This window comes from Sylvia atricapilla, chromosome 1 (genome assembly GCF_009819655.1).
Source record: "Sylvia atricapilla isolate bSylAtr1 chromosome 1, bSylAtr1.pri, whole genome shotgun sequence".
Taxonomy (NCBI): Eukaryota; Metazoa; Chordata; class Aves; order Passeriformes; family Sylviidae; genus Sylvia; species Sylvia atricapilla.
In genome coordinates this window covers 125,923,975-125,946,522 of record NC_089140.1, presented here as the reverse complement: position 1 = coordinate 125,946,522, position 22,548 = coordinate 125,923,975, and the positions used below count along the sequence as shown (strand labels likewise).

At 42.8% G+C, this 22,548-nt stretch overlaps 2 protein-coding genes across 2 annotated transcripts; one reads left to right on the top strand and one right to left on the bottom strand.

The window, feature by feature from the left end:
* Window positions 1-542: 542 nt before the first annotated feature.
* On the top strand, window positions 543-5,847 carry RBIS (ribosomal biogenesis factor). Its single transcript, XM_066332904.1, has 3 exons — window positions 543-691; window positions 4,124-4,240; window positions 5,680-5,847. Exons 1-3 carry the CDS (start codon window positions 572-574, stop codon window positions 5,746-5,748), a joined length of 306 nt encoding a protein of 101 aa, XP_066189001.1. The 5' UTR covers window positions 543-571; the 3' UTR covers window positions 5,749-5,847.
* On the bottom strand, window positions 5,805-20,745 carry E2F5 (E2F transcription factor 5). Its single transcript, XM_066332891.1, is given in 11 exon segments — window positions 5,805-6,538; window positions 7,821-7,865; window positions 8,291-8,482; window positions 9,164-9,428; window positions 10,340-10,404; window positions 12,119-12,162; window positions 13,375-13,536; window positions 14,196-14,305; window positions 20,295-20,465; window positions 20,468-20,662; window positions 20,665-20,745. Coding segments are annotated over 11 exon segments (1,440 nt in total). The 3' UTR covers window positions 5,805-6,428.
* Window positions 20,746-22,548: the final 1,803 nt, after the last annotated feature.

Here is a 22,548-nt window from a genome sequence, read left to right as displayed (position 1 = left end):
GTCACTCCCCGACTCCCGAAAGTAAAGCCAAGTGCGCACCGCAACATCCCCTCCCGTTTTTCTCCCAGAAGTGTAAATACAATTCCCTTTGGCATAGGCCGCAGGAAAATTTCACGTTTTCCCGAGCGGGGCCGTGAGGCAGGAGGGATCCCACAACCCGCCAGGAATTTATCCAAGCGCCGCGTGTGCCGGGGCAGGTGCTTGTGGCAACGCGGAGATTTGGACTCCGCGCTTGGGCTGCGGGCGCGCCGGGGAGCTCTCAGCCTTCCCGTCCTGCAAAAGCTGGCTGCGAGGGCGCGGGAGAGACAAGCAGGGGGGAGGACGGGGACGGGGACGGGAACGGGAACGGGAACGGGGACGGGGACAGGGACAGGGACAGGGACAGGGACAGGGACAGGGACAGGGACAGGGACAGCGCCGCTCCCCGCCGCGGCTCCGCACCGCTCGCCCAAGGTGAAGCGCGCCCCCTGGCGGCCCCGCGCCCGCCCCGTGACAGCGCCGTGGGCCATTGGCGGCTCTCTACGTCACAGCCCCGTGTGACGTCAGCCGCACGCACGCCGCAGCCGCCGCCATGGGCAAGAGCCGCGGCGGGCCCGCCAAGGCCGGCAGCGTGTTCCGCATCGCCCGCAGCGGCGTCCTCAGGGCCAAGGCCAAGGGCAAGGCGCGGCCCGTCACCTCCGGGCTGAAACAGGTGAGTGCCGCGGCGGGAGGAGGCGCTGGCCGGGCTGCGGCAGCTCCTCGCCACGGGGAGGGCCCCGGCCCTGCTGCGGCGCCCGCGGGAGGCCTCGGCCCGGCCGGGTTTCCTCCCTTTCGACCTCGCTGCGCGCTGGAGCAGGCGCTCGGAACTGATTAAATCGAGCTGTTTTAGGGTCAGTGTGCGTCCGGCCATAAAACGGCAAAGTACGCGATTTTCACACAAAAATTAGGCATGTATGCGGATGTATCATCTGCAAAAAAAGAACAAGAAGTTAATTTTACTGATCTGCAGGCATATGCCCCAGAAGGCATCCGGCTGTGCTTGAGGGGTGTCGTGTGGGAAGTGTGTGATGGTATCTCGCCTTGTCCTCGGCAGTGCGATGCTAAAGGGCGCATCAGCGGTTCAGCGAGTTCATGTTCACTGGACTACAGTCACAGTGTCGCTGAGGGTGTAGTTCAGGGTACAGTTTAACAAAATGCCTTGATCCAAACCACCGGGCATAGTACAACTAACAAGGGGAAGTCCTGCTTCTTTACCCTGGAGCAGGAACCATCACGTTCCTGGTGCTAGGAAGGGATCCTTTGCCAGGCTTTGGTCTATATTCTCACAGCTCTCCTTGATGCCGGCTCAGGAGCTCTTCGCCCGCTAGGTGACTCAACTTGCTAAATCAGTAGCAAAAGCCATTACAAATACATTTTGCATCTTTATGTGCTGGGTTGGTCAGTTGACCAAACTTAATTATGAATGAATGCAGAGAGAAGCGTTTTGGTGGGGAAGAACCAGAAAGGATGGAGCCTCTTCTGATCCAGTAGCTGTTTAATTGCCTCAGCTGTCAAGTAAAACTGTCAGTGAGGTGCAGTGAACAACCCTAGGAGCATCCACTGCTGCATGTTTTGCTCTTAGTTCCTCTCTGCACCTTACGTGGGCTGTGATGCTCTGTAGATGCTTCTGTGAGGCAACTTAACATACTAAAACAATGGAAAAACAAAGAAGCAAAAATAATGTTATTTTCGCATCTGTTGAGCACAGCCCAGAGAAGGGAGAGAATGGGTCATGGAGCAGGGAGCAGTGCCGAGGAACAGGGATGGGGGTGATCTAAGCAAGGGTTTTCCTCTTGTGAGCACGGAGTCATTATATGGTATCTTCTCAAACCCTGCCTCCTGCCTGAGGTATGTGTTCTGCAAGAGTTCAGCTGTCCCTCTGGAAAAGCATCTGTTAATAAAAATAACAGAAGGAGATAGTGGTGTATTTTTTCCATTTGATGCAGTTGCAGTCTGCTGGACAAACACAAGTAAATGGCTCTTAAAAAAAAAAGGCTGTTGCACATTTTCTCCTGCAAGCCAAAGCCACTTGATGAATTAATCTGGTGGACAGACAGGAATGTAAAGAACTTTAGAAAAAACAATTTCATGTTGCTGGCGTCGCATCTCCTCTTAGTCTAGACAGTTCTGTATAATAAAGGGAGAAACAGGTTTAAAGTAATATTCATGAAAAGTCAGTAGCTTGTTAGGAGTAAAATTTTATTCTTTATGTTTGAAGCTGTATTCTTTAATGCATTAAGCCTTCGGGCTTAATGTGATTTACTTATCATTAAGCAGTAGAGGAATATGCTCAGGAAAAAAAATTGCTAAAATACATTTATTCATTAATAGCTAAGAGCCCATTGTAACTGTTCAGACAACTTCTGATGTAGATACCTGTGCTAGCTATAGAGCTTCTTTCTGTGGAGGAGTCCTGGCTGAGTACCTGAGGATATGATGTATTAAAGCTGACTGGAACCTTCTAAAACCCCAGTGAAGCTGGGAGATAGTGACAAGCCCTGATTGAACACATGGTCTTTGTACATCATGCTACCAACAGTCCCTCCATTCTGATCAGAGCTGGAGCTGTATCTCTCCAGTCACTATCCCAGTTAAAGTGTTCATCTGAGTAGGCCTGCTTTATCAGCCTCATTGCCACTGCTTTCTTAATAATGGTTTTCAAGGTCAGTCAGAATGGAATTGTTGTTACTGTATATGTGCTCTGAAATTATGGAGGCTTTGAAAGCAAAATGAATACGTGTAACCATTCACAGTTTGCTTCTGCCTGCTAAAATTGCCTAGAGGTGAGTTACAGGGGTAGCCTTTTAAACAGCAGTAGGTACCCTAATTTTTGGGGTTGCCTGAAGACCTGTGAGCGTGACTCTACAATGTTTGAGATGTAATAAGTCATTATCTGGCTATGATCCTGTTCCAGACTTTGGAAACAGCAGGTGCTAGGGCTGAGATCAGCTGAATCTTACTTTGTTTCAGTGGTGAGAGTTTCTGCCCTCATGCATCCATCCTGCTCCCCTGCCACAGTTGTCCCCAGACTGCAATATATGTCCATATTCTAGGGCTTCCTCTTTGAAAGCAAAATCTTTGATGAAATAACTTACAAAGGCAGACTTGGCTAAAAGAGAGGCTGAGGTGCCCAGAGATACACATTCCACTCTGCTACAGCTACAGGGTTTCTTTAAATACTGAGACAATACATGGTAGACGTTGTTGGCCAAACCTATAGTATGAACAACTAGGATGCAAGGTATGATGATGAAAGGTAAGCTACTGGAAGAAATTCAAAATAGTAATTCAAAACCATTTACAGATTTTATTTGGTTTGAGGGGCTACAGGCATGGCTGCTCTAAAAAGCTGCAAGAAGCTTCCCTCATGTCTGAAAGGGGCAATGCCAGCTGGCTTCAGGATGGATATGCTGCTGGCCAAGGCAGAGCCCATCAGGTACTGGCAGTGCCTCTGGGATGAAGTAGTTAAGAAGCACACCACCAGCAGCAGTCAGAACAGAGGAGTGAGAATTTCTGAAAGAAACAGGCCTGCAGACACCAAGGTCAGTGAAGGAGGGGGAAGAGGTGCTCCAGGTGTTGGAGCATTTGTTTGACAACAAATGAAATTAATTTTTCCCAAGTTGAGTCTGTTCTGCCCATGATGGCAAATGGTGAGTGATCTCTCACTGCCCTTATCTCTGCCCATGAGCCTTTCATTATATCTCCTGTTCCCTGTCCAGCTGAAGAAGGCAGCAATGGAGCAGCTTTGGTAGGCACCTGGCTTCCAGGCAGGGTCAGTCCACCAGACAGATGAAGGAAGGAACCCTTCCTGGGACTTCACTCCAGCTAAGAGGAGCTGAGGGTGGTGCAGCAGGGCCTGAGAAGCCTGACTTCTGTTTTCTCTGTGTTCTCTTTCTGGATCACTATGGGCTCCCATTTCAATAGAGCAAGTTTAACTCTTAATTTTGTATTTATTAGTACACAGCTAGATGACCTAATGAATTAACAGATAAAACATACTGAAAAGCATGTAACACTGGCTGCATAATAACACAAAAATGGGGCAATTTCACATCAGTGCAATTTTTGTTAAAATACCAATGCGTGTATATTTTTTCTCTCCCAGATAAACATTAAAAATGCTGAAAAAGTTAGCACAATAAATAAAGCATTTGCTGAAGTTCAGAATGAAATCCGGCAGCTATCAAAAGGTACCACAGAAGAACCTCAGAAGACTCAGCAGGTAATTTCCCTTTGTGAAAATCTGAGAATGAAAAAAATGTGTATGTTTAAAGCATTCTAATGTGTCTCTAAGACTGCAGACAATTAGCTCAGTTGGTCAGAGCGTGGTGCTGGTAACACCACACTCTGCTTGATGACCCTTGTGGGTCCTTTCCACCTCACAGCACTCTGTGAAGTCATGCAGTTGCTTTAAAGCTAGAATCCCAGTTTTATGAATTTCATTTGTGTGGTAATGCTGAAACCTGGGTAGCATGTTCAAATTCTATGCAACTACTAAAGTAGAGAGAAGAGAGAGTGGGCAGCCATGCTGAAGCATGCTTCAAAAAGCATATTTTTAAATTACATTCTAGCTGATTTCTGTTTTATTTTTTTAAGTTAGTCCCAGCTCCATCCCAGTGATTTGAAACTTGTATCTCCACATGAGATACAAGACACAGTGAGGATGAACCTGCCTGTTCCCTACCTGAAGCACATGACAGTGCTTTGAAACAAACAGTTCTGCCTCTCTTTGTTCCCAAGCCTTCATATTACCTCATCAGAAGGACCAACACATGAAACAGCAATTTCTATAGTAGAGATTTTGCCTGCAGCACTTCGAGCTCAAGATATGTTTCTCTTGCCTTTGTCTAGTTTTTTTAATACTGGCCTGCTTGCAGTCTTGCACAAGAATTAATTCATAAAGTTTAATTCCTGACAAGTTCCTCCTTATAAACTCTTCCTGCGGGCTGATGCTCTAGGCAGTTCCAGAGAGAGAAAGCTTCAGGATGAGATGCAGATGAATCCATCACATCCTGGCTGTTGGGGGAAGGTGGAGTTTGGAGAAGTGGACATGAGTTGTCAATGTGCCTGAGGTGATCAAGTTTCTGTACAGCTGGGAGCAAGTAAGCCAGTGTCAAATACCTTAAGGAGAGGCTGAGGGGAAAATGAAACTTAAGTAATAGTGCTGCCAGCACAGGATGAAGCCAAACCAGGATTTCAAGGCAGTTGGAGCCACTGGTCCCATTCCTGCTGGCTTGTTACTTATTCCTCCAAGAATTCAGACTGTACTACTGCTCCTGTGCTAGTAGGGCTCTACATGACTGCTGAATCTAATCACTCAGGCTGTATTAATAGTATTTTTTCCAAAGTTGCAAAACTGGTGTTGAGAGTAGTTGTGAACTAAAAGCTGAGCCTGCCTCAGTTGTGCTGTGTGTGTTATGTTACTGGTATGATGCTCCCAAAGCATTTTCTGCTTATGTCTCAAATTCAGTGTATCCTGCAATTCCTCCAAATTATTGAGGTATGACTGCAAAATTAGCCTAAATTAAATATATAAAAGACAAACTAATCTTCTGTACAATGGGTATTTATTAGTCTGGGTGTTGTTTTTTTTTTTTTTTTTCAAGCAGAATAAAAAGATTGTTTTCTGCTTTAAACTGAAACTGGGTTTTTTTTTTCCAGGTTTCCACAAATCTGGAAGAGGAACCAGCAAATGTGGATGCTGCCACAAGCCTATTATCTCAGTTGTAATGCAAAATGGACAATGAAGAGGTTGCAAGAAATGAAAGACCACAAATACTGATGGCTTTGTTTGCACAATTTTATTAAAAAAATCTTGTTAATATACAAGTATTGGCACACTTTAATACAAACTACAAACAGATCTTTCCTATCATCTAGGAAAGTGGAATGTCAGAAGTCAGTGTGAGAAACTTAAAGTGCTAAAACAGAAGGCACTTCACAAAATTGGTTCACTGAAACAATTTACATAACTCAAGTTGATACCCTTCACTTTTCAACTTGGCAGTGAAAGCTTCAAAACTGTTTGAAAAGTTAAAAAAGAATATAAAGCTTCTTGGCAGTAGAGCTTCAAAGAAAATGCTGTTAACAGTGAGCAAGAAGCCTAATCATTTTTTAAAAAATGATCAAAAGGCTACAAAGTATTTTCATTTTTCTTACTAAAGAAAGCTCCAAACAATTGGTTTAGACAGAAAAACACTCAGGTGGAAAAGTGCCAGAATTTTTGATAAGAGCCCTTTTTTTCTTGTTCTTGAATTTGTTTTGTGAAGTAGTTAAAGGAAGCAAAAGGAAATATACTCCCAGAGTCAGTGAACTAAGAAGTTATACATTCATTATTCAAATACTTAGGTTATGAAGAAGTCTAGAATGTTACAGTTAGAGGTAGATAAGTAGTCTGGTTGACACAATATCTAATAATTTAGTATCTGCACATCAAAGAGATCACAGACTCCTTCATTATCATCCAGGTTAAAGTTGTAGTCATCTCCGGGAGTAGGAGAGAGTCGTAAGAGAGGAAAAACTGTAAAGCAGGAATAGTTTAGTTTAAATTAAAACACTTTTGGAAAATCAGCCCTATTATAATTCAGTATGTTTGTCATCAGAGTTAGTTTTAATAATTAAAATAGTCTTGATAATCTGACAAGCTTACTGGGATACATACTGTGAAAACCTGTATTGCATTCAAACTAAGGCAGTAAGTGATGTATCTACCATTTTTTGCATGGTATTTTAAGTCAGTTTGCTGAAGTGGAGTGATAGCTGTGGAGTATGGGGGGTTTAATTTCTTGTGCAGCAAAGGAGGTCCTGAGCAGCTTTTGAAAACTTTTACCAGAATGCCATAATTTCTATTTATATTCCTTTGTCTTGTTACAATATTGCATGTATCAGCCTTCAAATAAGTAAGGAACTTAGCATTACCGCTGTTTTTACAGACAGGAAATGGAGGCCAGCAGTTTGTCTGTGCACTGCATTTCAAGCATGGACTTGAAGCTGTCTTTGTGGGGAGAATGCAAGAGAAGCCTCATTCAGCCCTCACTCTGCACTGTAGGAACTCTAACACAGAGTGCATGAGCTGGGCATGCCATCCCTGCTTTAGAAGTAGAGGCTGTTTCCATGTTAACCACACACTGGCACATTCAGAGAATCCCATCTTGCCCCTTGGACCTTATAACCACGTCTCTTTCTGGATGAGCCCTGAGGCTGTCTGCTTGAGGGGCAGATATTCTTACAGGTGTTACAGAACACAGGGCAAAAGGAACAAGGCAAGTCGAGTTCACCTCCTTTGCCTGGCACCTCAGTGAGAGTGGCACATGAATTCTGTGGTAGCTGTGGTTCAGTGCTGCACTCATGTGGCAAAAGATGTGCAAGAACAGAAATAGGTGACATTTGTTCTGTTAGTGTACCACAGCTGGGACATGTATCAGTCTGCATCCAGAACTGTGTTCTGAAATACTCAAAAGCACCTGCACAAAGCTTTAGGCAGAACAGAATTAAACCAGTTTATTTTTTTTAAGGCAGCACACTAGTAATCAGCTTGTTCTTTGTCCCTAATTTAAGTGTTGGTGGGTTATTCATGCATGTAAGTGCTTTTGGATTAAGGTTTTCTTATTTTGACTGTTAAATAAAACTCTTGCAGGGAATAGAAAGGGGAGCAAAGACAAGAGTGATAGAGGAGGCAACACAGGAAAGAAACAGTTTCATACTGACTCTTTGCATCAGATTTAACAGATGCCTTCTAAGTGCATTTGACACAAAAACCATGCTGCTACTTGTGATTACTAGAAAAGATGCTAAATACTTACCATCAGAAGACATGAGTTCATCGATAATATCTCCACTGATATTTCCTGTGAAAGACAGGAGCACATGCTTTATGTGTTTGGTTTTTTTTAATATGTGTTTATAGCAGCCAACACATTCTTTGTATTAAAACACTGAATTGCCAAGTACACTATGGCTTCTGCAGTGTGGGAGCTGCAGAGATAGTATGCCATGTACATGTAAAATATCTTTGTATCTCTCTGTTTTTCCCCCAATACATTTTTCCCACTTATCTCTTAAAACCCAAAAGCCATATACAACATGAAGCATATTTGGTGGCAAAGAAACTCATTTGCTCAAAATTGTTATACTCCTCAGAGCTGGTTCAGTGGCTTCATTAGAAGATAAACACATACCTGTTTCTTCCTTTGAGGAACTCATTGTTTATTTGGTCACAAAGAAGGGCCCAGGGAACCAGTGAAATACTTGAACAGGAACTACTGCTTCCTACCTGCAGGCTCCTCCATCTTTGCAATGTCAAATGAGTTTGGCTTGAGAATACAGTTGACATCCAGGGGCAGCAGGCTCTGGTAGTCACTGGAGCTGGCTGAGGCTTGGGCACTGTCTCCAGACAGGCTGGGGTACAGCTCTGGCTCCGGGAGGCTGGAGTAAGGGGCTGCGCTGTCCCGCTGGGTGCTGCCATCTGCACGGACAGGAAGGTGTGTTACAAAGAAACAGAACACAGCACCTGCCCCTGGCTTTGTCTTTTCAGGAGAACATGGCCAATGTCTGGGATCAGGTGAGAGTCTTCCCCTTCCACAGTCACAGGCACAATTTAATTAACTGTCAATTAATTAAAGGCTAATGAACAAAGGTAATCAGGACTCCTCAGGCATGCAGTTGTAATACAGCATTTTCTTAAATCTTTTCCTATTACCTATTAATTTACTATTACTATGAAAAAAATACTCGATATTCAGGCAGCCTCTTACTGTAACTCTGTGGAAGAAGGTAAAGTGCTACAAAAGCTGGAACTCGTGCCTGTATAATGAGTCTCATTAAAAGGTACATGCTCAAATCATGTCCTCTGTCAAGAGATTTGAAATTTTGCTCCATAATGCATTCTGGAGAAGCACCTCAGAATAATTAACATGATTACATCCAAAACCTGCTCAGTTAAGATGGTAAGATGTGAGGGAAGTATCTGTTTCGCTAGACAGAAGAGCTGTCACTAAGCCCCTGTAGTAGTTTTTTAATGGACAGCTGCTACCCTATACAAATTCTTGATCTTCCCTTTGTCTACCACCTTTCTTAACAGTTTCTTCTTTCCCTCCAGCTGCCTTCCTCCCCCACCCATCAAAGGTAAGAAAACCCCTGGATCTACCTGATGGTGTGTCAGCAGCTGCTGTTTGTGGTAACTCCTGTCCTTGGCTGGGGTCATGTTCTGCGGTATTTGGAGGAGCTGCAGCTGGCTTAAGTGGAGTTGCTGGAGCTGCAGGCTGAGATGGGGGCTGTGCAAGGTCATCAGGTGGAGGAACTGGAAACACCGTGGGCTTGGAGGAGCTCGATTCTTTATTTATAAGCAGCACGTGGATAGGTCCTGAACTACTTTTAAGATTGATCTGGTATTTCTTCTGTCCGTTCTGTTTCTGTAAAGATGGTGTATTATGAAACTTACTGTTCTTGAGAACTTGGACTTGTACAAGGTGATGAAGACCAAGACCAGCTGTTTTAGTCCTCAACAAAAAGAAAAAAAACCCCAAAATCCAACATCACAGCTGCTAACTTGGGTCCTGCAGAGAACCTTACCATTGCCTGATTTCAGCAGAGACGGACAAAGATAGTACCACTCACCAGCTTCATGGCTCTAGCCTTGGATGTTTTTACTGTCATTAGACTGTGCTTAGCCCCACTAAAAATAGCTTGTGAAACTTCTCAGGTGAATTTCAGCCTTCTATAAGCACAGTGGCTATCACGCTTCATACAATGCTCTCTCCCAACTATGTAAACACTATTTAAAACCAAGCACTGCAACAACAACAAAAAAAAGAAGTTAAAGATGGACAGAAGCAAATAATTTGGCTTCCTACTTTAATCTTGCCAATTTAATCCTTTTGGCTCAAGTGAGACCGCAGTTTGTTTATCCAGTCTAGTATGATGAGACTAAATCTAAATTACATCCAAACTAAATATAAAAGGCTTTTTCGTAAGAGATTCATTTTAACAATATAACAGAGAAACTGGACACATAAAAGTCACTGAGTTCTCATGAGAATTCATGATAATTATGCATTATTTTGAAAGCTGCAATGTTTAAAGCAAGAGAGAACAAGAAATGCACTTGTTTACTTTGGTTTTAATAGAAGGCAGGGTTAACATTAGTCTAAGTGTACAAAACCCCACTTTTTTCTGTCCAGCCTCTCTAGTCTCAACTAAAACAATCCTAACCCTTTCTCCCTTCCTCTTGCACATGGACAGAGATAAATCCTCTGGTCTGAAACAGCTCTTCTTTGCCACTATTGCTCTAGAACACTTATGTAAACAAGAAACCAGTACATACCATTTCAGGTCTAGGTACTTCTAACTGTGTACCACAAGGTGCTTGAATTGCTAGAAGTGTATCTCCTGGTTAAACAGCAATTTTTAATAAAGTGTTAAGTGTATTTTTCTTAAGTCTTGTATCTTGCATCTTAAGTCTTTTCTTAAGTCTTGCATCTACTTAAAGTACTGCATAGTTTAGCATATATAAACTCATGGTAGGACATGTGTAGTCCCTCTTAAGATCCAAGTATATTACATAGTATAAATCACAAAATTCCAATACTTAGATCACCGTTGCAGAAAAACTTTTCTTACAACAGTACAAGATTTATCATGTTCTTTGCCCATTTGTCTTCTAGTTGTATATATAACGTAAGGTGAAAATATTTAACTAGTTCCTTTTTTCACAGAATCAAAGAACCATTTAGGTTTGAAAAGACCTCCAAGATCATAGAATCCAACCTTGGATTGATCACCACCTTGTCAACTAGACCATAGCACTGAGTGTCATGTCCAGTTGTTTCTTGAGTACATGGACAGTGACTCCACCACCTTCCTGGGCAGCCTGATCCAATGTTTAACTACCCTTTCTTGAGAAAATTTTTCCTGATCTCCAACCTGAACCTCCCCAGTGCAGCTTGAGGCCATGTCCTCTTGTCCTGTCACCGGTTGCCTGGGAGAAGAGAGTGACCCCCACCTGGCTACAGCCTCCTTTCAGGTACTTGTAGACAATGATAAGGTCTCCCTTGAACCTCCTTTTCTGCAGGCTAAACAACACCAGCTCCCTCAGCTGCTCCTCATATAACTTCAGCTAAACCAGCTCTCTGGTCTAACGCACTTTATGGCTTTGATGAATGGTGGTACCACAGAGATTTAACAGAAGAAAGAAGAGGTATTAATGTCCATCTTCAGTGCCACCACTTCCACGTATCTCATGGCTTCCACAGCACATACAACTGGGATGTAACAGCTGTCTGTCACACTCATCTGTGGCTTACTATGCGTATTAAAATGTGTTGGTTAAAATCAGGGGACCACAGTTACATATGTACAGCACTGGCACAATAACTGCAGATCACTTGCCTACCTGCACATCATTTTTGTACATAACTACTCTGCCTCCTAAGAAACACTTAGGTGAAGTACTATGTAAGCACCATGCCAGGTGCCTCTGTGTTTTGTAATGACTAACCTTTCAGTAACAGCTCATTTTTGTTAAATTCTGCAGTAGTTTTCTAATCTTACGCTTTTATTAAAAAAAAAGTAAAAATCTTCCTTGTGGCAAGGTAAAGATGGTTTTGAGCCTAGCTGGGGGCCGAACAACAATCTTCCCTGGGGTGCCCCAGGATCAGGAGATTATGTCAAGGGAAGTACTCTCTGCCAGCACTTCCTGGCAATTTCTTCGAAGCATCTGTCCAGGAATCCTTTGGATTTAGTAGCAATGCCTCATCACTGACCTTCTGCTGGCTCCATTAATACAGCATCACAAGCTCTGTCTGGCCACAGTTGCCACCAGAAAATGATATAAAATTTAGATTTTCTTGGGTTTTTTTGGAAGGTTGGACCAAGATGACCTGTCTCTGGTTCCATTAATGGCCTGTGGCAAGCTGCTAAAAAGTATGAATACCAAAAAAGAAATCCAAAACCAGGACTCCGGCTGAGCTTTCATTCTATAATATCTGTGACTACAACTAGAAAATGCACTTCTCAATTCAAAACACTTGCAGAAAAAAGCAGGTTAGTTAGCAAGTAACTTTTCAAGAAATCTCTCACTTTAGAAACACTACCAGCAACTTACCATTGAAGCAGTTGCAGATATCCTCATGGGTGACATATGAAAATGTAACTTATGTCAAGGAACACTTCTCTTAAAACAATATACAACTGGTATTTGCTGCTTTTCAGAAGTTTGTCGAAACTAAGCCTGAACTATAATGTTATTATTGTTAGAAGTGTGATCAAGGCATTATTTTTGACTTTCAAAATGGCTCTTTGCAAATAATGAGTTCTGTGTTTTAAAGAAAATACCTGTATCAGCAAAGAAAATACAAAAAGAAAAATAGCTGTGTAGCTTGAATGAAAAGAGATTTTTCTAAAAAATGAGAACATGTGAAATCTTGTTCTGAAGAATACCATTTACCTTGCTAATTTGACAATACAGAATTCAGGTATGTATTAGCATTTCCCAGAATCACACAAAAATACTGCTAGAGGGAACTTCAGAATTCACCTGCCATCCCATTCCTCTGCCTCAAGGTAGAATCAATCCACTGTTCAGACATTCCAGACAGATGTTTGTCTTTCCTCTTCTGCAAAACCCCCAGTGATAAATATTCTACCACCTCCCTGGGGGATCAATTTCAGTGCTAGCTCTCCCAAAAGTCTGCCCTAACATTTAATTTCAATCTCCTTTGCTACAAAATGCATTTTACAGAAACAGTTTCTAAACAGAAACTCCAGTAATTTTATGGTTTTTACTTATCAATAGTATTACAGATAAGAAAGTCACTTTCCTGCTCCCATTCTCAGGTGTCTGTTTTGTAAGACATTGAAACACATGCTTATAAGCAATGCAGCTGGAATTCTCTGGTATTTATATACAGGAATTTTTTTTTCCAGTTTGAAACCCAACAAGCTTCAGGACTTTGTAAACTCCATTTATCTTTGGGTGATAGCTTAATCTTTTCAAAAGAATGAAGCAACAAAAAAGATTAATGTAAAGCACTGGTAACAAAATAAAAATTCAAGTTCTGGAAAGCCATATAACTAATTTCAAGTAAGACACTAAGGATTATACAATTGGCTTAATAGTTAATGCTGTACATATAGATATATATGCTAAATTATTTTCATGTGACTAATCACAGTCATAGAAGTTAAAAAATCATGTAAATAAGATTCATATTTTCTTGTGTTGAAGCAAAACCTGAAAAAATACTTGTTTTACTTTGCTTCAGGGTAAAATGAGTTACATTATGCTTTATCCATTACCTACACTTTAACTGTTGCTTTAATTCTAGTTCCAAAATGCACACAATTAATTTAAAAGGATATTGGTGGTTTGTAGAATCGTCCATTACGTTCTTGATACTTTGCTGAAGCCACAGTTTCTGCTGATCCAATTCTTTTTCTTTTAGCTCTAAATCTTCGATTTCAGCTTCCAGATACTTCAGCCTGTCTACGACTTCTTTTGTATTGCAGCCAGCACCTACTCCTCTTAAAAAGGAATAAGGGTTCATGAAACCACATGTGAAAATCTAAAGCAAACATTCAGTGATAATTTCTTAATACTATTTTCAACATTTGAAAAATGTACTATTATTCAATATGAAAGAAATGAGCATTTAACCTCCCAGTAGTGTTTTGACAGGAAAATGAAAATTCTTAATTTCAGATCAAATTTAGAATCCTTCTACAAAAATTTATCTTCTTTTGGAATGCAGGATTTTTTTCTGCTTGATAGTGCCTATCTCCTTCCCCTATAATTCTTATCTTGAGCTTTTACTTTCAGAGACCTAAGAGAAAATAGGCAGGGACTGTGGTAGGGTGGGTAGGTGGAGACAGTGTGTCCTGACAGCACCCCCAGATTCATTCCAGGTGAATTTTTGAACTACAAGTGCTAGTTATAAAGTAGCACTACAAGTTTTCTCAAGTATCTCTTCTGTGGGCTTTAAACTCGATTTTATGTATCACAGACACAAGTTAAAGGGAAAACAAATACCGTTCATTTGCAACTTAATTGTACTTCTACAACATCCTGTTGCTCATTGATTTGCACAATGTTAATTTTATGGTGTCATATATAGTCAGAAGAAATAGAGGCAATTTTTCTTGCTCTTAGGCATGTGAAGATTTGCAGAACTGACATAACTTACTTCCACTGAATGCTGTTTTTTGACTTCTTCTCAATGAGATCAATCCCCTCCAGAACGTTGGTGATATCATAGATTCTTCTCTTCTGCCTCACAGCAAGGGTATCAGCAGCCTGTCGGGAGAACAGGTATCAGCAACTTGCATGCTGAAGGGAAGACAGTTAAGCCACTCCCTTGGATAAATGCCATCTAATGTAACTTCGAAGGGAGAAGGTTCCATTCTTCAAGAGCCAGATACCATCATGAATTCTGAAGTTCAGCACCTGCAGGCAGTGCTACAAAGCAGGAGCAGTCCCCTGGCTGAAGGCCAGCAGGCTATTCCCCAGCAGAGAGGGGAGCTCCAAGGGTTGCAAAGACCCTGGTTGGTATCTGGAGATACTCAGTTACATGGAGAAGCTTGCCATCCTCTTTCTGGAGAACAGGAAAAGGTAAGGAAGACAGGCAGCAACACCCTGCAGTGGGGCAAGCCTCTGAAGCCAAGACCACACTAAGTTTATAACTCCTTCAACTGGCATTTGAGGTATTAGAGCCTTTGTTTGGATTCAGTGGTGCCAGGATACCAAACAACAGCACTGTAATTTCACAAAGTGGCTGCAAGAAAGCTGCAGTATTCCAGACCAGCATTGTCCTTGCACAAATGCCCCTTGCAGGGCACGAGGGCTCACTCAGTCTGTCACACTGAGCACCAGCACCCTGGTACACTGCCAGGGATGTTGCTGCTGACACAGAGTTGCTGTGCAGTGTGTCTGAGGGCCGTCACACCTCACCCCTCTGAGCAAGGCAGTGTCAGGCAAAGGAAACCACTTCGTGCCTTACTTCTTTCTCTCCATGGTGACTAGTGTAACTGGTGCAAAGAGTTAAAATAAGCAAAAGGGCTAGTTATGCCTTCCACACCTGAAAAGCAGCTCAAGTTCAAAGAATATTCACTAAAAGAAAGAAAAGCAGAGCAGAGTCTGACTCTGTAGTTACTTGAGACACTTAAATACAATGTTTACATTGGATTGTATGTATTAAACAAATAAAAGAGAAGAAAAATAAAGAGAAGGGTAAGCAAAGACTTCTGAATTTGAACTAATGCATAAAGGCAAATAATTTCTACTACAGGAGCATAATGATTTATTTCAGTTTGTTCCAGTAACCTATTAAATGTACACTTTTGGTAAGGTACAGCTCAAGACAACCATAACCTGGAAGAAAAACCAAATTTCTTTGCTTAATTGTACCTTTTGCTACTGAAATAAAGTTGAAAGGATAAAAAGAAAGAACAATGGTTTAAAAAACTCTTATAGAGCAGTATTTATACTGCTTATGGCTTTCTCCTTGACAATGATGTACCCACTAAAGAGTGTTTCCACTGACATCAATAGCAGCATTTATCTTTTGCATGGACTTCTGTATGAGTATTTTAAAATATTTTCTTAACTAACAAAACAAGATGCATGCAAATACATATAAAGTGTAGTTTACTTCTCTACAAGGAAACCTGGGAGAGAATTTGGATCCCTTGTTTCAGTAGGCATGCACCTGCTATCTTAATCTGCTATTTTTGCTGCATACATACACACTGCTTCCAAGGACTGAAAGAGACTCTTAAAAATCCAGCAAGTGACAGAGTTCCTGCCATTTGCACAATGTTGAATCAGCACCTCATACATCTCTCAGTCTTCAGTTATTCTACAAGCTGTTTACATTATTCAGTGCAAGGAATGGACAGCACATACTTAGATGCTATTCAACTTCCTGCTTTTCTCCCTATTGCTCCACATATAGACCCAGGACTTGTCTATCACTCATTACTTGAATGATGAAGAAACTGCTCTGGAGACAGATTTCATTACCTCTTGAGATTTTCCCAAAGGCCTGTTCTTTGTTCCCAAAGGACAAAATATAAATGCTTTACTAAGCTTAATGTATTTTCAAACTGTACTGATAGCAAAAGATAGCAATACATGTGGAGCTATGAAACCAAAGCTTAAGGTTTTTTTGTTTTTTTGTTTTTTTTTAAAGAAGTCACTTTTTCTGAGTGTCCAATTTCAAATGTTTCAAAGTTGAAGTTACTGTTCCAGTCTAAATGCTATTGCATTTATTGCATTTTGTATGCTCAAAGCACAGCTCCAGATCCCCAGGACGGGCTCATTTCATAGGAAAATGAAGAACACAGTTACATATGTATTTGGCTTTACTAACCCTGTATACAATTCAATCACTGCTATGAAGTTCAACTACTTACAGCAAGAGTTCCAATGCAAGCTGGGACCTGTTCCCAAGATGAGAAGTTTAATCCAGACATTCACTGGCTTTCTGGTGCAGACCTTGTAATCTAATTATCTTTTAAAAATTTCACAGATATTTAAAAAAACAATTGAGAAGTTCCTCCCTGACATTCTAGCAGTTCTCAGTGTGACACCTTCTGCCAGGTACATGAATCACAAATTAAGTTCCTCCACATAAGCAATTCACTAATAATTCAAATAACTAAAAGAGCTTCTTGAGTCAAATCTGTTGTCAAAAAGACAACTGTCAAAACTCATTGCTTCTCAGCTTGCATCAAAAAAGGGACACCTGCAACAATGGCCCTGCTAACATGGTGGACATAGCTCCCACATCGAGTTCTTTCATAAAATCTTTCTAATGTTAAGCTGCTGAATTCTATCATTATTCTTCCTAATACCTCCTCACACTTTAAGTAAGTAATCAAGCCAAGCACTCATTAGTGTCTCATAGACAGGATCAGAGCTGGAATAAAGTATCCAAGCACAGAGCTATGGTTCTGTGTACATTCTGTTTGTGCAGCTCCTGGAATACAGAAAATGCACTGTTCAGCACAGGTTCAGCTGCAGGCAGGCACACATGCCTAGAAATAAGAAAGAAAGGCCAGGAAAAGGGCAACTGAGAGTTTGTAGCCCCACCCCACAACTTGACTGCTCCCTGGGAGCAAAAGGCAACAGAAATCATCAGCTGTAAATGTGCTTCCTTAGCCCTAGAGAGTCGAGGAACTCGACAGAGCACCGTGGCAGTCATTACTGAGAACCTTAACAAAGCACAAGGGTCAGCACTGCCTGCTTGCTCTCTCCATGTGTCAAAGGAAAGAGGTCCTGCATCTTCTGAACTCTGCCTGTACCACATAACAACATTTTCTCCCCAAGAGAGCTGTCAAGTTTGGTGAGAGTTTTAAATTGAATGGCGCTCTTGTCAAATTGTACATCAAAGTACTGAATACCATTGCAACATAAACACGAAGGGAATGTAAAATCTAATAAACAGGCTCTTTCTTCTTCTGTGGAGTACAGCAAGTGTAAGGCAGTTATTTGTCCCCGACCAGTACACTTCTAAAACAAGGAGATTTTAGAATTTCTCATGTTTTGCACTGATGATCAGAAACACTACTTAACCATCATTAGAGCAGGGATGGTATTCTGCTAGAAACAAAGACCACTTATGAAATTAGGGCAGAAGTATTGTATGTACACTATGAACAGCATCTATTCAGGTGGTTAATCCCTTACTCACTCATCTTGCTCTTTTTATCTCTGCTCTGCAATTCATGGGGTGCTGAAGAAATAAATTTAGTTTTCTTGCCCTTCCATATCATCCCTTAGTGTTTTAAACTTAATTCCATAATTAGATTCCTTTATACAGGAATATATTCTGTGACAAGTATGTAATTACTTTATAATAGATGTTTGATTTTAAAGTAAATGCAAAATTCAAATTTCAAGCAAAAAAAAACCACCTCACTTTCACTCCCACAATTTCTCAGATGTTACCAGAAAAGTGTCCAGCACTAAAACATTTTCATAGCTTCCTCTTACAGCCTGCCAAACTACAACTACAGAGGTATTAAAGATCACCAGAAAATGTCCCATAGGACAGATTTCCCTTCTCAATTGCTCAAACACAAAACTGGAAGTCCACCTGTTTTCAAATTTGATTTTCTTTCTAGTGCTGGTTTTTCTACAGAAATACCCATCAGCAGCACAACATGAGACAATCAATACTAGCCAGCAGGGAGACACTTAAAAGGTGTTCACTGCACTGCACGAATCATTTCTTGGAATGCTCTCTTCCATTTCAAGACTGTCCTGTTCTTCACTTTGCTGAGCACACTGACATAACACAAACTGGTCTTCATTTTTCTTTAGATAAGTGGCTTATTTAGGAGAAAACTAGTTACAAAAATGTATTTTCTGACTCACTGTTTATGAAAGTACCAAAAATTTATGCACTGCAGTTAGTATTTACTTTTAACAAACTGTAACTTGTAATTCAGAAACCAGTCTCCAATCGGTCTTGAGCAGGAATGTCTGTGATTGGTTGCAATGCCCATTTAATGTTTCTGTGGCTATCATTTCCCTCTGAGTAGGCACCTTTCTCACTAAAGAAAACAAGAAGCATTGTTCCATCTCACTACACAGCCCAACTTTATTGTTCAAGTGCTCTTTGGCACTTTTAGCCAAGCTTTTGGGCCTGATATCTTACAAACTGAGTATGTTTTGCTTCTCAGATTGACCTGGAACATCTCTCAGGACATGACAGACAATAAAGGAAGGTGCACGACAATTCCAAAGATCTGGACACCTTAATTCTGTTTTGCTAGATAAAGAGGCACCTAATACCAAGGAGCTCATCCAAACCACTGCATAACTAAGTGAGGAATATAAAACCTATCAGTGTCCTTCCCTAGACACCTTGAAGTTTCAGTAGCCAGAGTAACATCACCAAAGTGCACTCGCTCTGAACAGGGATGCACAAAAACTCGGAGAACACCATTCACCTCCTGGGGCCTATTAGGAGTAATCAAACAATAGGTCACTTTTCCAGAAAGCAAAACTTTCCTCTGCTTTAAGCAGAATACCAAGCCAGCCTCTTGCTGCACTCTGCTGAACACCTGAGCTGTTCACTGACGACCTTCCCCAGTTAGGTTAACACACCTTTGCCTCAGCGCACTACACACCCGACAGCCCAGAGGGCCTGAGCTCCAGGGAACTGGCAGGACACAGTGCCAAGGATCCCTCCTGCAACAGTGACCTCCTGGCACCAGCACTTCGCAAGGTGGGCTGGTCCCAGGGCATCACTGGAGACGCTCCAGCTGCTGCAGCCCAATGTCCTCATGTCTTGGAGACAGCAGGCTGGCTGCAGAGCTGGGTGACAATGATTTGTCATATGAAGCGTATTTGTCACTCATATGCCAATTCAACTTCTTTCACTCACACATAATAGAAAGTATAAGGCAGCAATGGTCTGGTTTTCAAAATAATTTTCTCTTGCTAAAAGGAGGGAGGTGGGCAAGAAACAGGTTTAAACAGCAGCACATACACTGAGTTAGTACAGGGAGCAACACAGGAGAGTAAAAAAACCCACAGAATTGTTAGGGCAGGAAGGGACCTCTGGAGATCATTTAGTGCTACCCCCACCAAGCCACGGTCTCCTGGGAGCAGGTGCACAGGAACTCATCCAGGTAGGTTTTGAATGTCTCCAGAAAGGCAGACTCCATGGGCAGCCCGTTCCAGTGCTCTGCCACCCTTAACGTAGAGAAGTTCGTCCTCATGTTGAGGTGAAACTTCTTGTGCTTTACTTTATAGTCATTGCTCCTCGTCCTGTCACTGAGCATCACCAAAGGGTCTGACACCATCTTCCTGGCAGGTGTATCTAAGATATATATATGCACTGATGTGACCTGCTCTCAGCGTCTTCCAAAATGAACGGGCCCAACTCCCGCAGTCTCTCCTCCTAAGAGATGCTCAGACCCTGCACCAACTTGGTAGCCCTTCGCTGGGCTCTCTCCAGGAGCTCCTTGTCTTTCATCTACGGAGGAGCCCAAAACAGGGCATACTAAATAAGAGCACTCTCTCTAAGTGAAACTTAATGCACGGTAGCACCCCTTCATAAAGAGCCGAAACGCGCACTGTGGCCGAGCGCGGCGGCTGTCACCCAGCAGCGGGCAGCCGCGGCCCGTCAGCCGGGAGGCCCGGGCGGTGGGGCCGCCAGGCGGGAAGGAGCGGGCGGCCCCGCCCGGCCCTGAGCCGCCCTGGCTGCAGCGCGGCGGGCCCTGCGCCCGGCCGAACCCGGCGGTGCCGCCGGCCGCCCCCCCCGCCCTCGCACCGCTTTGAGGTCCAGCACGCCGTCCTTGGCCTCCTGCAGCAGCGACACGAACTTGGTGGTCAGCAGCCCCAGGCTCTTCTCGTGGCGGCTGCTGCCGCCGCCCGCCGCCTCCGCCGCCGCGGCCATGCCGCCGGCGGGGCCACGTGTCGCGACCGCCGCAAGGGCCCGAGCGGGAGCGCGGCCCCCGGCCCAGCGCGGCGCGGAGGGCGGCCCGCAGGAAGTGACGCCGCCGCCGTTGCCGGGACACCGCGGGGCTGCGGCGGGGACGGGCCCGGCCCCTCCGAGCGGGGCAGGGCGGGCGGCCCCGCGGGACTGGGGTTACGCTTGGGTGGAGCGGGCCGCTCCCGGCTCTAGCTCAGGGCCCCCAGAGCGGGCTAGCGCCGGCCTGGAGTCGGCCAGATATGTCCCGCGAGCCTGCCTGTCCCCGCCTCCATAGCTCCTTGTCGCTCATTTCACGGTTTGCATTTGATATAAAAACATTTAGATTAATTGCAAATGGTGTTCTCACACCTCCCCAGGCCACGCACAGCACACGCTGATGATCTGGCCAGGGGCACAGGGAAGGCAGCCCCTTCCCCTGGCGTCCAAATATACTTGGCCTTAATTCAGGTGCACCTCTTTCCCTCAGTTACCATCGAATAAAAGCAGAGAAGCCTTAAAGTCCACACTGTAAGAATTCCGGGGATGCACTTTCAGGAGGGCAGACCCTCAGCTCCCCGTCACACAGGGCAGTGGAGCCCGGTAGCCTGGATGCGCCACGGCACACAGGAGCTGCACCTGCTCATGGTGTTCTGGGCAACATGTGCATGGAACACACTCCGGACCTGGAATCACAGCCCTCCTGGTCTCAAGTAACACAAGAATTTATTTCTTGATTCCATGCTTAGTATTGTTTGAAACTGATAATTCTCTAGTTGAGAAATTAAAACAAAGTCTAATAATGGAACTGATTTTAAATTGTCATGATTAATGCATGAGAGAATGCCTTGCATCGGGCAAGGTCATTGTTCATATTTTGTTTATGTGTTTATTTAATTAAATTTATTTTATTTGGTTATTTTATTAAACTATGTCTTTCAGTCATGATGGGTTGAAATTTATGCTTGTGAATAGGTAAATTTGGTACAGCTTTCACTTGCACCACATCTTTATAATTTTACCAATTTGAAGATAAAAAACATTTAAACACTTATTAAAAAGCTCTAAGAAAGCCATGTAAGCATAAAGTGGGAAACAATGCCAAAGATGGAATCATCTGCAAGAAAAACAAATGTTCCAAGCATTACCAACACATGCATGTTCCCAAGTACTGTGATATGAAATTCCTGAGCCAAGAGCAAGGAATAGAAAGACTTGATATTAAAAATGTTAAAAGCTCCCTATGATGAAATCAGAAAATAAGTTTCAGAACAACAATTTTGGAGTTAAAACCCATAGGAGATATTAAGAAATTTGATCAGGGTAAGAATAAGTTCTTGTAACTTCCTGGTGCATTCCAGGTATTCAATTACTTCACCCAAAGTGTAGGTTGGTCAAATAATAAGCAAAGAAAAAAGAAGTTCCCCAGGAAACACTTGATCAACATGACAGAAAACACTCTGAAGTGGTGCAAGTTTTCTGCACCAGTGATATCCATGAAAATACTATTGAACAGATTTCCAGGTGAGCATTTCCCTCACGTACTGTGGACAGAGTATAAAGAGCACAAGCGTAAGAAATAATTCTTCTGCCTTTGGAGAAGAAGGATATCTCTATCTTTGGATAGAGTTTCTTCTTACACTCTGCCAACCATCACCACTATTTTTTAGTTTTTACATATTATGAACCAATGGCACAGATTCCAAGGAAACAATCCTTAACAGCTCTCTCCTACCTTAGCTGAGAGCACCACAGTGCAGACACCTCCCCATTGGTGCTGATGCTCACTCCTGGTGTTTTCATGGGTCAGGTGTGGTAACTCGATACTGAAGCAGGTATCTGCTTTCTGTCCCCTCCACAAATTTGGAATTTTACCCTTTTATAAGACAATCTCTAGACAATTCCCAGCCCTACACACCTCCCCCTGTGCAAAGAAGAGTGGGGGCTGTTTCAGTTGTTGGGCTACCTTTTTTTTTTTTTTTTTTTTTTTTTTTTTTTTTTTTTTTTGCTTTTCCACTGCTACTTCCATTCTTAAAACAAAGAATCTCTTCCCAGATTGCAAGGCTGTGCTTTGCCAAAGACCAGTTGCTGATTACCAGGATGCTGTTTTCACTGC